The sequence below is a fragment of the Gymnodraco acuticeps genome, unplaced genomic scaffold (assembly GCF_902827175.1).
Source record: "Gymnodraco acuticeps unplaced genomic scaffold, fGymAcu1.1, whole genome shotgun sequence".
Taxonomy (NCBI): Eukaryota; Metazoa; Chordata; class Actinopteri; order Perciformes; family Bathydraconidae; genus Gymnodraco; species Gymnodraco acuticeps.
In genome coordinates, this window is record NW_022992193.1 from 2827152 (window position 1) to 2843084 (window position 15933).

Below are 15933 nucleotides of genomic sequence, written 5' to 3' on the forward strand. Positions count from 1 at the left end.
GACCGATTTTAGTTGTTACTTTGATTGTGCAACGTGTAAGCAATAAGCATTAAATTGCCAACATGATTCAGCAGCCAGAAATCAACTTGAAGACAGCTCATCCTCCTTCAGTACAGCTCTGGGCTTTCAAACTGGCATTGCTGTTCTTCTGTTTGGCTCGCAAAGACCAGCTGTTTGAGTGTGTTGGACAGGAGTCGCCCCGGTTCACGTCAGACCATGCGGGCCTGCACTGACGCAACGTGACAGTCGCTTGGGCGCTGCAAATTTGCTATTAATAGAGCCGGAGGGGCTGTGTTGCTGGTGGCCGGGCTACATGCTGAACCTGAGAGGCAAAAAAGATGGGTGAAGAGGGGGGTCACTGTGCTTCTGGTGTGAGTTATACAGGTCCATGCTAATGTGATAGGTCGGAGCCAATGAAACCTATTTGTGTGGGAAGACAAGATGATTGAAATCACCTCAAGCAGGTTTTGTTTTCACCAGAATCATCTTGCAGTTCAAAAAAGACAAACGGTATCCCTTTTTTCTACTTTTCAATGATGTGTATGGTTGGACCTGCATAAAAACATGGAACTTCTTTAATGACTTTAGTATACGTCTTTTTCAGATGTTGTTCACACCCAAGGTCCACTTGATGGAAGTCTATATGCCCGGGTCCGCAAGAAAGACTCCCTGGAGGGAGTTGTCACCATCAATGGCCTCCCAGTCCATGAAAACCCCTTGACCAATGTTGAGAACCCATTACAAAACCCCAGCCATCCTCTCCAAACCACTGACCAAACCATACCTGTGACAGGCCATGCCTCCCTTCCCGCTGTTGATCACACCCTCTCTGTGAGCAGCGACTCAGGCAACTCTACCGCCTCCATCAAGACTGATCGTACTGATGAGCACAGCCAGTCCTTACAGGGCGCCGTAAACCCCACCAACCCAACAGCGACCCAGCCGCCGCTCAGTCCGCAGGAAAAAAGAGAGCTCGACCAGCTTCTGAGCGGTCTTGAAGCAACAACTCAGCAGAGACAAGCCTACCTGTCCACATCCAACAGTCCAGGAGGTGGTGTCCGACACTTGGTCCCAGCGCAGGTGCATGTGAACGGGGGCCACACCAGGCTAGTTGGCGCCCCTTCAACAGAGGAGCGTGAGACGGATATTCTAGACGACGAGCCGCCCAATAGTCAAGAGGGAAACAGCGTGGACAGCTTGGGCACGCTCTCGTCTTTAGAGGGCCACGCCACACCGGCTGACCTCTACTACCAATCACAGACACCCAGCAGTAGGCCAAACGACGGACCCTACCTTGAGAGAGTTGTTATTGGGGAAAAGTTGAGCGAAATGCCCGTGCATGGAGTACGAACGCCCACGGCGCTGCAAGAGATGTCTGTAGACTCTGCATCGCCACAGGGGGGATACAACAACTACCAGAATGGAGGAGGGATGTACCGATCACAGTCATTTGGGAATCAGCCAGCCAGTAGCCCTGAGACCAACCCCAAACTGATGCCCAGGGCCCCGGAGAGGAGCACCAGCAGCCGTGAGGCTGTTCAAAGAGGTCTCAACACCTGGCACCAGTATAGCCTCCCAGATGATCCGTTTGGCCCCCCTCTTCAGTCAACCCACAGCCTGCCCCACTTCCCCACCTCCACCTCGCAGCGGGACATCGAGCAGTCCATCGAGGCGCTCAACATGCTCATGCTCGACCTGGACCCAATCAACTCCCACATGTCCAAGTCCCATAGTGCTCCTCCTGGGGAGAACAGCCTCAATTCATCCCAGGCGCCATTTTCACAGACCCTCGCAAGACCCTCATACCAGGCAGACTCTGCTATCCATGGTTACAACAACTCAGGGTCTGTCAACAGCAACTTCCATCAGCCCCAGCGGTCACCTGGGAGAGTCTCAGCGTTGCCCAACCAGAGCCCAGTGACGGAATCGCCAGTCTACTCTCCCCAGAGGTCCAACACTGGCTACCAACACCAAAATATCACCCCAACACACACCCCAGAGCCCTACCTCCACACACGCCAAGCAGCCCACCAATACCCTTCAGATCCATCCCCTAATTTCAAACAGCAGGTTCCAGTTAAGCCTGTGAACTCCCACCCAGGAAGCGGGGTTTCCCACTCCCCAGACCTGCAGGGCTCGTCTCCTTATCCAGGCTACAGTGCCTCTTCCTCTCCTCTCCCAACAATCACCCCCCAGCCCAAGGAAACGTCTTCTTCATCCTTGCCCAGAGAACAAGAGGCCGAGGAGGAGACGCTCAACCTGGGGGGCCTGGTGGCTCAACGCATCGCCGGTAAGGCTTAGAGCTATTGTCTCAAATGAGGAGGATGAACTAATGAGGTTTGCAATGCAACAATAATGATTGTTTTACAATAACAAAATCAGAAATAAAATTCATTTTGGTGAGTTACGCTGCATATCTTAGCTGGGTTTAGGTCAGGGAGATTTTTCTGCCAATATGATTGCAAAGTGATGGAGAGTAGTGAAAAAAAAGGCCTTTATCAAGCTGTAGTCTGCTGCCAGGCAACTTGTTTCATCTTCAACTAGAGGCATCTTTTGTGTCCAGCACCATGCAGTGCATTAGCAGTGCAGCTTTAAGCAGCAGAGCTGGTAAGAGTGGAGATGGGATGAGAGTAAGAATAGCTAGGAGTTCAGAGAGGATCCAGCTTCCATGCATTGTCTACGTCCATATTTACATTTACTTGAAACCATGTGGATGCTCTCAAGCGCCTCCCAGTGGAAGAAAGTTGTAAATTCATGCTATTTCTAACCATTTATAAACATGATAATCATCAACCATATAGATATATAATAATATAAACCATTTTATAGCAGCAATAAAGCTTAATTGGATTATAAACAGGTTGTCATCTCATTTGACATATCGTTTGATTTTCTTCTCACTTTCATTAGATCCATTTCTGTTCTGATGTTTTTCCCCCTTTTCTGTTTAATCCATCTCTCTGCTGTATGGACAACCCTTCCCACCATTTGCTTCCACCTCTGCACCTCTCTCACCTTCCTCCTCCGCCTTTTTCCTCCACCTCCTGCCCTCCATCCACGACCCTGACCTCCCTCCCTCTCTGGGAACAGAGTACAACGCTCGTATTCGGGGCATCAGTGCTAGCATGACACCGCAAGAATCTGACCGCCATCGCTCCTTTTCCTTTTCTGGTTTGTCCACTTTCCCTCGCCTTTTCTTTGCATTTGTGGAATCTTTCATGACTTTTCATTTATTATTATTTCTGCTCTTTTTCTACTTATCCTCTGCTTTTTGTATTCCCTTCACTTCTTGACTTCCCATATTACTTTTCTCTGTCTGGCTCTCATGATAAAAGCAGGTTACTTATGATAGTTAAACTTCTCGAAAACAACCCCAGGGTGGGGCACAAGCAACATAAAAAATGCTGTTTTTCAAATGTACCTAGGAAAGTTCCACATGGTGAATATGTTGTGGTGTTTTAGGGGTACGCTCCAGAGGAATGACCCCAGAAGTGACTCAGGAGAAGGGTCGGGGTCGGCGTCGGACCACCAGTGAGGGACAGTACCAGAGCAGCCATGACAACACGTCGGTGGTGGATTCACCGGACTTCACCCACAATCTGGCCCTCAACCCGGGAGGAAGACCCAGAGAGGTCAGCATTTAATAGTGATGATGAGAAAGGAAATTAGACAAAGTTCCATTTCCATATCGTAACAAAGAATAAAAGGCTCTCACTGCTGTTTAAAAGACACATCTACCGTAGTTTAAGGTTAAGCATTTTTTGTTCTTGTAATAGTTGTAAATCACTTCGGTTTTGTTCAGTAAGCATAGTAGGATTTTATTTATTTACAGCCTATGTTATGGTTTGGAATTATGCAGAATGATTTATTTTAGAATAATTTATATTATGCATTTTAATATTTTTGCATACACATTTTGCTTGTCAAATCACTTTTCTGATATCTGTGTGTCCGTCCCCTCTGCATCTCTTCCAGGGTCACATGCACAGCTACCGGGAGGCGTTTGGAGACGACGATGCGGAAGGGTTTCCCAACAGTCCCACCTTCAGAGGCGGTGGTGAGAATTCCCCCCAGACCCCCAGCTTCCCCGTGTCGCCACAGACTCCTTACTTCAACTTGTGTAGGTTCACCCTGCCTGCAGACTGAGGGCTCTCTCAAATCCTCTAAACAATTACCTTTGCCTTGTTCCTTTAAGTTGAAATGGTGAGAAAATGTTTGAAAAAAACAGGAAAGGACACGTTTTTTAAATTTTTTAATCGAACTCACTACTTAATGATGTTTTATTTAATTTTAGGAGAGTTGCACAATTCAAAATGAAACACAAAAAAGGCACTAAAACTCACACACACACACACAAAATGGACACCTTGTAAACTTCCTAACATAAACAGACACAAAAATGAAGTTTTGGCAAAAAAAATCAACTAATAAACCAATAAATATGACTAACATACATTTCCCAACCTAAACGCTCAGTAGCAAAGGAAATGAAATATCTCTTCACAGTCATGAGCCTCCCACACCCCTTCTTTCACATCTGCAGCCTCGTCAATTTCTGGAATAAAACTATTCCCTTGTTCTCCTGCAGTATTTACCCCATAACTCCCTGTATTGTTAGTGTGCACTGTCCCAGCCGAGGCATTGAGGTGAAGTATTGAGGTGAAGTTCAAAGGGACCTGTAGAGCCGCACAGTGCTGCTTCACTTCAGGACACTCGGGTTTGCCCTCTTGACCCCAGGCCTCGTAACTTAACCTCCTACCGTCGACCCACAGCCAACCTCCGGGGAAGAAACGCAATCCGGTCCACACTCGTTCCGTCGTCTACCTCTCCTGTAGCTCCCTCTGGATCAGCAACATCTCTGTGTCCGAAGTAACGCTGGCCAGGTCTCTGTGATGCTCCCTGCAGTATTCCAAAGCCTCCTGCCAAGTCTTTCTCTCCCGCACCACCACCACTGTGTAGCAGAAGAAGTTCAATTCATAGTGTGGTGCTGCATCGTGCCAAGAGTAGTTCTTCATGGAGCCGTGGTCTTCATTTGAATATTTATTTGGCTGACCGTTTTCCCAGAAAAATGTTGACACCTCTGCGCCTCCGGACCACTTCCATTTGTCAGCGTCTGTGAGATTCCTTATCAGTCCAATCCACTTGTATTCAGTGGAGTAAATCGCAAGCTTCATAAGGTGATTGATCTCAGATTTGTATCTGACAGGAGCCAGGTCTGTGTGATACTGCTGGCAATAGGCGAGAGCTTCAAACCACGACTTTCTCTGTTCGATGTAGACATACTTGCCGAGAGTTGCATACAAGCTCAGAAGGAGCAAAACCAAGGTGGAGATTTGATCCATCACTGTCTCGTGTTAGAGAAGGAGAGACAGTCCTGCAGCACACTGAGGGGCAGAGAGCTTTAAATATGTATATGCTGAAGATGTGAAGATTGTTTTGCATAAGGCGGGCCCCCTCCTTCTGTCTTCACATGTTTTAATGAGAACACACAGCTGCTTACTTCTAGTTATGAGGCATCATGCAGGAAGCGATATAACATCAAACCTCCTCTTATTTATATATAAGAATACAACAACAACAAAAATTCACAATCCACAAGTATTTTTCCCACACAAGGAAAGATTAGTTTCAAATTTGAGGAGCATAGAGAAACGTATCACATAATGAAATTCCGATTATTGTATGTTTTAAAGTATTTATATTGACTTGAATGTGTGTGCCATTGACATGACAATACCTCACGATTATAGTCAAAATAATCCACAATCACCGTATAAATGCTGATTGACATGGAAATAATAATAACAACAACAGTCAAATATAACTTTGTTTTTGTGCATTTTGTACACAATATTAGTTGTATTATTAGGAACATGATATTATTATTTGTTATACTCTGGTTATGATCACCCCTTGTCCTAAACATACAGAGATAGAGCCCACCTTTACATTACATCGCACCTTTCGCAACGCTGTAAAACAAATGTTGAATTTGCTTCAGCAAACATGAAGCCCCGCATGACTTGACAGAGAACAACAACACATAGCAGGTGTGTGCAAATCATGTTTATGGAGGACACAGTATGTCGTTTGTCTTTTTGTTTTTCCTCAGGAAGCAAATTTAGACGACATATGTAAAGAAAACTGGACCTGTTGTTCTTTTAGTTCTCCTTTGCAACGTCTTCTGCGCATTTCAAATGTTTACACTTCAGGTATCTAGAAATATTGACGATGCACTGATGTCATTTTTCATGGTTTTACATGTACATGTCCTTTTTTGAAGTTAAAAGAGCCACACACACTGAAACAAACGTTGACTTATTTACAAACCATTAGACACCGACCCCCCTGTTCAGCATGTTTGTGTGACAGATTGTCAGGATACTCTTGTTAACCAGCCCTGCCCCCCCCCCCCTGCAGTCAGTCCTGAACACACACAGCTGCTGCAGTAAGAATCTGCTCTGTGGTTCATATCTAACGCTCTCCATGCCACCTTAAAGGGATAGTACGGCTGTTTAAGTGGGTCAGTATGAGGTACTTAAAACAAGTTAGTGTCTTACCGACTGTAGATTAACGTTTACTCGCCACAAGTTTGGAGAACTAGACAAAAATGATTGCCAAGATGCTAAGCAAACTCTATCAAAATACAGCTTTACTGTAGATAACACACTGACTATAGATAGTACCTCGTACATCCCCACTAAATAACATCTGAACTATCCCTTTAAGTGAGCAAATATACAGAATCCATGTCATGCTTAATGAAAAAAAGAGTTAAATTCCCGAACGAGCGATGTCTATTCGCTGGAATACAAAGGATCACTTTACCTTGTTACATTGGTAGCAGTGACAGAGGAAAGTGACTGTTCAGATTCCTCTCTGGCTCCCGAGACAGACATTCTCTGACATCTTGTTTTGGAAGTAACTCTTCAGTTTTCTTTATGGCAACATTAATCCAGAGTTGTTGACTCGATCTAACCTGGACCCAATCATGGTTTTAGGAGCAGCATGCTTTTAAACTGCCAACCTTTTCATGACTACATACCTGTGTTGTGGATGGCTGATTATGTTCAGCTACAGCGCCATTATTTGTTTGGGGGACAAATTGCCAATTCATTTATCTAGTTTCACACCTTTTCGGAAAAAGACCACTGAAAAAGATTTCGGATTTATTGGTGACACTGATATCTGACATTTTTCATGTCAAATAATTATGATATTTAAGAGAGTGCGAAATAGTATATACTTTTACTTTGACAATGTTCTCCTTTGTAAAGCACCTACGGTATTTTACATTACTATAACATATTTTGTTTGAATTTGTACATGATCTGGCATTTGAAAACATGCACAATTTCAGCTTTATATCTCGACTTTTAAAAAAAATATATATATGTATCATTGTTTTGATGCTAAAGTGAATAACTGTTTTCTCATTCCTTATTAAAGTGGTTGTGTTTCATCCTTGCATGGCTTCAGTGTACAGTTCTCATCCCACTGCCATCCTTAGTGTTTATGCTTTGTTGTAATATTTATTTTTCCTCTCGTTGCCTGCAGCTCGCTCTCCTCCAGGTCTGATGAAGACTCCTCTGTCAGCGCTGGGCCTGAAGCCTCATCACCACGCTGGATCAGGTCAGTTATCAAATATTATTTATTCATGTTCTGTCTCTCATCTTGCAACTATATTTCCACTTGTTTACAGTGTTAGCTCTTTGTTTAAACTCCTTATTAATCACTTGTGGAATATCCAAAGATACAAAATAAAAATGTGGGAAGCTAATATGTTGTCCTAAACCAAAATTAAACAATATTACCTTTCGACATTTCACAATAAATCACGGTTGTGGATTTACGTAATGAGCATTATCTAAAATCGTTTGTAGATCGAATGCAAACGAACTGTGGTCTCGGTGAAATTGCGTTTTTTTCAGTAGTTTGTAAGTGAAAGAGAACACAACTTCCCAAATCTACATTTTTAAACCAAACCAAACTAGATATTTACAATCTAAGCATTAACCTTCAAATAAAAACCTGAAAACTAACCAAAACACACTCTCAAAACCAAAGAAAATCAAACTTAAAATGATGTAGCAGACTTAAAAATCTAATAAAAATACACATTTCTGAAATATTATACATTGTGATGGTGTGCTCAGTGCAGCAGGGTCTCTGCATTATGTCATCCTGTAGCTCTGCAGTGATTAGCTGCAGTGATGTTTAGCTTCTGCTGCTTTAAACTGGTTCCACTAAATGCTAACAGCTAACACTCTGCAGTTCTGGCTTTGCGCTCACATGTGTCCTCCTTGTCTCCTCCTCTCCCACACATCTCTTCCTCTCTTGCCTTTTCTCGCTGTCAGACTCTGATTCTAATGATGGAGATCAAGGTAAGGGCACTGCTGCTGACCCCCACACATTTCCTTTTGTTTTTTAACTTTTACACTGCACGCTAAATATTTGCTGCACCCCAGATTCTCTTTTCAGGACAACGTGTTGAATGACACACTAAGTTGAGACTAACTGTGTGTTTTTGATGCTCTGTATTCTTCAGATAATCGCAATTTCGGGGAGTCCAGAGGGTTCAACGTTCCTCTTTTCTCCAGCAGTCCCATCCACAGCGCTGATGGGTGAGTGCAGTTCCTCTGTGTATCACTATGTCATGTATGCGAGTTTCATTGTGCAACTGAACACCACCTTTTTGCCATTTTTGATGTGAAATGTGAAACCACCTGGGATCTTGTTGAACTGACATTTTGCACACATTTCTAGTTATTCTAGGAAATGATCAAGATATTTATTAATAATGCAGATACTTGTGCAGCCCTAATACTTTGTTTCACCTCTTTATGAAGCTACTTGCAGGACTCTTGCAGCTTGAATTTGTATCCTCTTGATTCTACCTCTTGTAGGTCACTTTGGACAAGAGTATCAGCAAATAAAATGTAACGTAATATAAAATGCTGTCTCAAAAATAAGAACTATGTCTTTTTTTGTCTGTAGAAGGAGGGTTGGTTCTTCCGATGGCGCCCCTCATCCCTCTCCCTCCTACTCCAACAGACCCGGGTCCCCTGAGGGGTCCCAGGTCAGCGTCATGGGGGTCCACACGGTCCCCGGGAGCCCCAACACGCTGCACCGCACCGTGGCCACCAACACGCCGCCCAGCCCCGCCCTGCAGAGACGCCTGGGCCAGGGCAGCCCCTCGCTGGGCCGACACCCAGCCGCCGTCCCCTCCAGCCCTCTGATTGGCCGGAGCCCTAAAACAGTAGGCGGTGGCGGGGTGCCCCCCAGCCCCCTGATGGGGCGGCGCATGGCGGGGAGCGGGCACAGCACGCCCGACGAGCTGGGTGCTGCCTCCCGCCAGGGGAGCACCCAGCCCCCCTCCACCCCCGCCTTCCCCGTCTCCCCCCAGCTGCCGGAGAAGAGGCACATGTCCAGCGGGGACGCGGAGAGGACGGACAACAAGAACCTGACCCCAGCCAGCGGGGGCAGCACGCCAAACCTGACCGGCACACACACTCTGCCCGGCACACACACTCTGCCCGACGGCCCCAAGTCCATATACGGTGAGACATGAGCGAGACGTTTACTGCCTCTCAGGATGTTTGTGTCCTCTCCACTTATCATTCCCCTGTCTCCAAACAGATGGCTATCCGGACATTAAGATGAACGTCAAGTTTGTTCAGGACACGTCCAAGTACTGGTACAAGCCGGACATCACCAGAGAGCAAGGTGAGGGTTCCAGAGTACAGACTGTACTCACTATCATTCATCAGTCTCCAAGTGAAAGAGAGGAAATAACAATAGTCATCATGTCCTTGTTTTGCCTCCTTGTTCGTCTCCTCTCTCCTCCTTCCAGCCATCAATGTGTTGAAGGACAGGGAGCCGGGGGCCTTCGTCATCAGGGACAGCCATTCCTTCAGAGGAGCCTACGGCCTGGCCATGAAGGTGGCCTGCCCCCCACCCACCATCCAGCAGAGCAAGAAAGGTAGAGATCAGCGTGGAAGTTTCATTTTGAATCAGAATATCTGACCGTTTAAAAATGCTTTATTCAAAAGTTTTTAATCCCGCTTCCAGATACATTTTTAAGTCCAAGGCACATATTTCTATTTTCATATAAGTTAAATATGAATAATCTAAAAGGTTTGGGTAGTATAGCAGAGATTGGGATGGGCGAGGAATACCTGTTTATGTGTTAAGGAGAATGTGTTCATGTCCAAATGTTTTACTGATACTGTTTCAATGTCCTTGCTTCAGGACATTAAAAAGGGTAATAATATTTTACATTTAAGGGATGTGTGTGCCCATGCTAAGGGGCAATGTTTGTTTGACTTATAAGGCAAAATAAAAAATATAGTGCTCACAAAATATAATATGTTTGTCCATTTTTTAAAGAAAGAAAGAATATTTGTCTCTTTGAACAAGTACTCGTCTTAATTTAATTGTTGCTGTCTTAATTTGTGTTCCAGTTGGTGACTTGACCAATGAGCTGGTGAGGCACTTCCTGATCGAGACGAGCCCTAAAGGAGTGCGTCTGAAGGGCTGTCCCAACGAGCCCTACTTTGGTGAGCTCACCATCCAGTCCTGTTTGTTATCATCTCAAATCAGAGTGAGTCAGCTCATCAGAGACCCTCTGTGTTTCAGGCTGTCTCTCTGCTCTGGTGTACCAACACTCCATGACTCCGCTGGCTCTGCCCTGTAAGCTCATGATCCCCACCAAAGGTCAGCATCCCCCTTTTATTTTCAGATTGTATTTATGAATATGTTCTGACAGCATTGATCCAAGTTGTTCTCTATCTTGGCATTCACAGACCCAAATGAAGAGGCGCTGGAACTCGCCACCCCCACTGATCCGATGGTTGAACTCCTGAAGCAGGGAGCAGGTAAGCTGTGGACAGATGTTCTTAAAAAGGTTTTACCACTGCACCTCTGCTTCCATCATCATGGCAGAAAGCAACATGAATATGTTTTGGAATGGAAGCATGGAGGCACTTTATGAATGAAGTCATAAGCAGAAGAACATAGTAGTTAATGGGACACTTTTTAGATATTGTTCCATCTAACTTAAAAAAGCTTTGGCTATTAAGGTGGCTTAAACAATACCACATTGTACTGGATGTCCACTAATGTCCAGATAGTTCCTCTTGAAGTATACATCTAGAGTCAAGTATAACATACGTTAAGAGAAACTAAACTTATGCATTAAGTTCAGAAGAAAAAAATACACATATGATGCACAGAATAAACAAAAACAAGGGGAAAAAGACAAAATATGTTATTGGTTAGCCAGTAATTATCAACAATTCTGATGACAAAGAAAAACACATTTACCTTTACAAACCCACTTTATGTACATAAAGCAGTAAAACTAAAGAACCCCAATATGTTTGTTAAATTTAACAACTGAGCCATATAGTAGATCACATTTTAAACTTAAAATATTTGATAAATATATCGTCCCACCTTGGTAAAATCCGACTTCGGCATGGGGCATGGCCTGTTTGCAGTATTTCCATGGTTTTTACATTTATCCTTATTTTGCTCACTTCTTGCCTTACAGTTCAGAAGGTTCCTGAGGAGGCTCATGGTAAATAAAGACTGCTTTGCTCTGCGCCATTGTGCACTCTGTGAGGATGCCTGCTCTCACAGAAATATTATTATTTGCTAGCCAAAACAACCTTTAGTGAAATGCATGTATTGAAGATAATCCAGTCACTGTGCTGTGCATGATACAACCCCTCCCCTTACATTTACCTGCATGCACTTCCCGTGTCTTTATTTATCTAACAATGCATCGGTGTTGTTTATTTCTAGCGTGCAATGTTCTCTACATCAACTCTGTGGACATGGAGTCCCTGACGGGGCCTCAGGCCATCGCCAAGGCCATCAGTCAGATGCTGGAGAGCAACCCTCTGCCCGCAGCCACCAGCGTGCACTTCAAAGTGTCCACGCAGGGCATCACCCTCACCGACAGTCAGAGGAAGTGAGTCAACGCGTTTAATTCATTTTATTCGCACACACCCACACGACCAGTGAATACAATTTGAAATGTGACAGGAGAGGTCAAGAAGCCTCATACATATCTTAAAAACAATAGCTAAAAATAAATAAGAAAAAATTAAATAATTTGGAAAAATATAAAAATTAAATATGTGTGTTTATTTTTCTTAACGATGTCTTGTAATAATTAAAAAAAATAGATTAAACAAGAGACAATAAATAAGCAGAGAAACAGTGGTGCTTTGGCGCCCTCGTGTGTTGATTCTGAAAACGAAACTGTGGCAGAGTGCATTATTTATTATTAAATATGCTTCTATCACATGGGAACTTTACAAATATAGAAATGTATGCTTTGTAGAAGGTATGTGTGTTTACTGCTGTGATTAATCTTCCTCTCTCTTGCTGCAGGCTTTTCTTCAGGCGACACTATCCCATCAACACGGTGACCTTCTGTGACATTGATCCCCAGGACAGAAAGTATGCTAACTTGTTTTGTACAAATATCATAGACAAAAATAATTCCACGTCGCACATTATGGCTGTTGTAAGTTGAAAAAAATCATTATGGAACGTTGGAGGGGGCCATTTAAAAACCTGTTTTCTTCTAATAGGTGGGTCAAAGAAGGAGGTGGCTCAGTGAAGTAAGTTGAAATGCTTTAGGATAAATTAGTATTTGTGCATTTTAGAAATAATTGTTTAGGCGATAATGTTGCTCGAGTATCAAAAATGCTGTTCTCTTCATTGCCAACAGGCTTTTTGGATTTGTGGCGAGGAAACAAGGAAGCACAACAGACAATGTGAGCCACCTGTTCGCGGAGCTGGACCCAGATCAGCCTGCCTCCGCCATCGTCAGCTTCGCCTCCAAGATGATGAAGCGGTGAAACCTTTGGCGTCCGAATGGCAGCGGCCATTTTGAAATCTTCCTCCGTCATTGGAGTCGCCGGGACTCGATGGTGTCCTTTTTCTTTTCTGTTTCCTGTCGGTTTGTTTCTTTTTCCCTTCTCTCTCTTTTTCTCTCTGCCTTGCTGGTTTGTCTTGACTTTTTTGGAAGAGGTGAAGGATTTTGGCGTGGATCCAGAGCGGGTTGTAGAGGAAGTGCGGTGTGGAGCTGAGAACGTGACAAACACGGAGGCCATTGAAGGGAGGAAATCTACTAACGGGGGGAAACCTGTACTAGAAGAAAAATGCTGGCTAAAGACTAAAGGAACAATGCTAAGTTCAGTCGAGGAACGCGTGAAGACTCGTATGTTTCAGGGGTTTTCTGTTGTCGTTTTTTGTTGATTGATTTACCAAAGGTAGTTGCAATACAAGTGCAAGAATGATGTAGCTATTAAGCCATTATTATTTCCTCTTTTCAAAAGATGAAGAAAAAAAAAAAAGAAAAGAGATTTCTTCTTGAACTCGTCTTCAGGAAAAAAATATTGGCCTTGATGGCTTTTAGCAAAACAGAGTCTGAAGACCTTATGCATGTTAGCTTGATCTTTAAGCTTGGTTCTTCTACCTTCCACCAAACTCATCCTGAAATCCTTTAGAGTGGTCGCTTCCAGGTCTGATGTGCGTCAGAAAGGGCTCTGCAGTGACCAATGGGAACTGCAAACCAGACTTTGAAAAAAAAAGAAGAAAAAAAAAGTGCACAGATGCATCACCTCGGCCTCCGGTCCAAGCCTGACCACCCCCCCTCTCGCTTTTATGGGATTACTGTCCTGGAAATCAGCAACTCCTGATCGCATGGCAGACGGAGAGAGACCACAAGATGGCGCCACTCATCCAGGCTTGGACCCCCCTTCCCCCCCCTTCCCCCTTCACCAACTGCTTGCAGTAGTGGATCTGTTGATAGACACTGAAACACACTGGAGATCACCAGGGACTGGCCCCAATGACCTGGACCTATGCACTGTTCTTTATGCATGTTGTTGTCCCAAATTGCACCCCCCCCCCCCCTCCCCCTCCCCCTCCCTCCCCCTCATAGCTACATTCAACATCACTGAAAACATTCTATGCTGTGTGCTAAAAATGACTTTAAAACCTCCAGACACTGAGGTTGTATGACTTGTCAAAGACTGCATGAAAACTTTTTGTACTCTGAAAAAAAAAAAGAGTCCTGAAAAAGAAGTAGAACAACCCATTGTTGAAGTAGTCACATGATGGTGAGATGCTTTATTTTTCCTTTCTTTTTCTTTTGTTTTTGGTCCATTTGAGCCAGGGTTACCTTTCACTGTATCGAGGACAGTCCCGTCTTTGTTTTTTCCTTCCACAGTGTCGTCAAAATTTACATTTAGATACCTTTTAGGGCAAAAAGATAAAAAAACATAAGGAGTTTCCACACTGTGCGCCAATGCCTGCTTGTTGAACACACGCTCAACCACTCACAATAAGCTAAGGAAAATTGATATTGATATAAATGTACATAGATATACTACTTTGAAAGGTGACATAGCGAAAAAGTATTTATTTTTGTTGCTTTGGTCCCTCATGATTACTCATATATACATATATTGTACAGTCTAGATAAAGAAGATTACCTAACGGGGTTGAGAAAAAAAGATATACTTATTTTGGCTAATGATTTCAAAGTCTGACGATTTTGAAATGTGTTTGAATATATGGTGTACATTACTTTGTACATGTATATGTTTGTTTTTTTTCGGCTTGTCATGTTTTTCATTTTACGTTTTTGCGTTCTCTTAGAACGAGGTAAGGCATGAGTGAGATAGAAGCGTCTGAATTGCATGGACGCGCTTTTTCGACAGCTCGTAGAGCTGTCGTAGATGGTAGATGATTTTTTGAAAAAGGGAAGCACGCTAAAATTTCAGGAGCAAACCCTCTAATGCAATATGAAAACAGCACCCATGACAGTTACAATTATGATTTTGCCAAAGATTCAAACACTATGGTGCATGTCGCTTTTACTCAATTCTTCTGTTCCGCACACGTTTCGCTCAACTCAGTACGTGCAGATGTGTGTTTTTAGTCATTTCATTTACACATCCACCTTGAAGACCTTTTTTTGTGCAGACCTCCATCGCCCGGTCCGCTGTGTCCCGGTTTGAAGTGTGTAAACAAAGCACTTACATTCACAATGCCAAAAGAAGAATCCAAATTGGAGGTAAATGAAGTTGGACGTGTCTCTGTCAGACTGCCAAAAGGTGTCTGCTCCGGCCCTCTCGAAAAGTCACTGATTTATTTATTCTTATTTATTCTTTGTTTTAAAAAAAATATCGGTTTCATTGTCATTATCGCAGTTCAGTGTTAAAGAATGGAGGAATGTGTGGCGGCGCTTTGTTTAAAGCAAAGAGGTTCAGTGCAAATGATTGACTACTAACAAAGCAATTTTTTGGATAAATAAAAAATAAATAATCTCCTAATTGAAAAAAGCATTTGACCTGTTGGCTTTGAGTCGAGCGTTGCCATGTTTCAGTGAAAAAGAAGTGATTTCAGTGACCCGGTGTACAGATAGGACTTGTCGAATGAATGTGCTACTATGAATGTACAAAAGGGTCTCAGATTTTGTTTGCGCTTATCATTTACATTATATTGTCATGGCTTACCTGTTCCTAAGGAGAGAAAAAAAACATTAAAGCAATACAAATCAGTTACATTCAAGACATTTGGGTGTTCTTTTAGATTTGAGTGTGTTAGTAGACGGTATGGACCTTAATCACTATAGCACTGTCAGCTGAATTCACCTCGTCAGGGTTAATCTGGAACACATGCTGCGTGTTCCTCATGTTCCGAGATTCACGAAACCAATCTCCTTCCCACGTGCTGCTCTCCTCACCTTTTTACTTTTTTGTTCATTTTAAACTGAACGGCAAATGTTTCTCGACTTAGATTCAACCTTTTCTCCAATGCTCTTCGTGCATGTTTGTATGAAGCTAAACAAATGATGATATTATTGACTACAGCCACAAAATGATCCGTTTTTGGCCCTTATTCCAA

The 15933-nt window shown here is 43.5% G+C and overlaps 1 protein-coding gene across 16 annotated transcripts in view; it reads left to right on the forward strand.

The window, feature by feature from the left end:
* Nucleotides 1-15592, forward strand: part of tns1a (tensin 1a) — a 75916-nt gene extending 60324 nt beyond the window's left edge. For 10 of the 16 annotated variants that reach the window (XM_034205343.1, XM_034205334.1, XM_034205337.1 and 7 more), the window contains 17 exons: nt 605-2290; nt 3463-3632; nt 3976-4120; nt 7558-7632; nt 8358-8384; nt 8549-8624; nt 8998-9560; nt 9640-9726; nt 9854-9982; nt 10464-10559; nt 10639-10716; nt 10806-10877; nt 11555-11581; nt 11809-11977; nt 12403-12471; nt 12606-12635; nt 12746-15592. In XM_034205343.1, coding sequence (XP_034061234.1) covers nt 605-2290; nt 3463-3632; nt 3976-4120; nt 7558-7632; nt 8358-8384; nt 8549-8624; nt 8998-9560; nt 9640-9726; nt 9854-9982; nt 10464-10559; nt 10639-10716; nt 10806-10877; nt 11555-11581; nt 11809-11977; nt 12403-12471; nt 12606-12635; nt 12746-12875 — 3629 coding nt within the window. In that variant the 3' untranslated portion in view covers nt 12876-15592. The remainder of the gene's footprint in view (nt 1-604; nt 2291-3462; nt 3633-3975; nt 4121-7557; nt 7633-8357; nt 8385-8548; nt 8625-8997; nt 9561-9639; nt 9727-9853; nt 9983-10463; nt 10560-10638; nt 10717-10805; nt 10878-11554; nt 11582-11808; nt 11978-12402; nt 12472-12605; nt 12636-12745) is intronic. The other 6 variants (XM_034205331.1, XM_034205344.1, XM_034205335.1 and 3 more) reach the window with 5 other exon arrangements.
* Nucleotides 15593-15933: the final 341 nt, after the last annotated feature.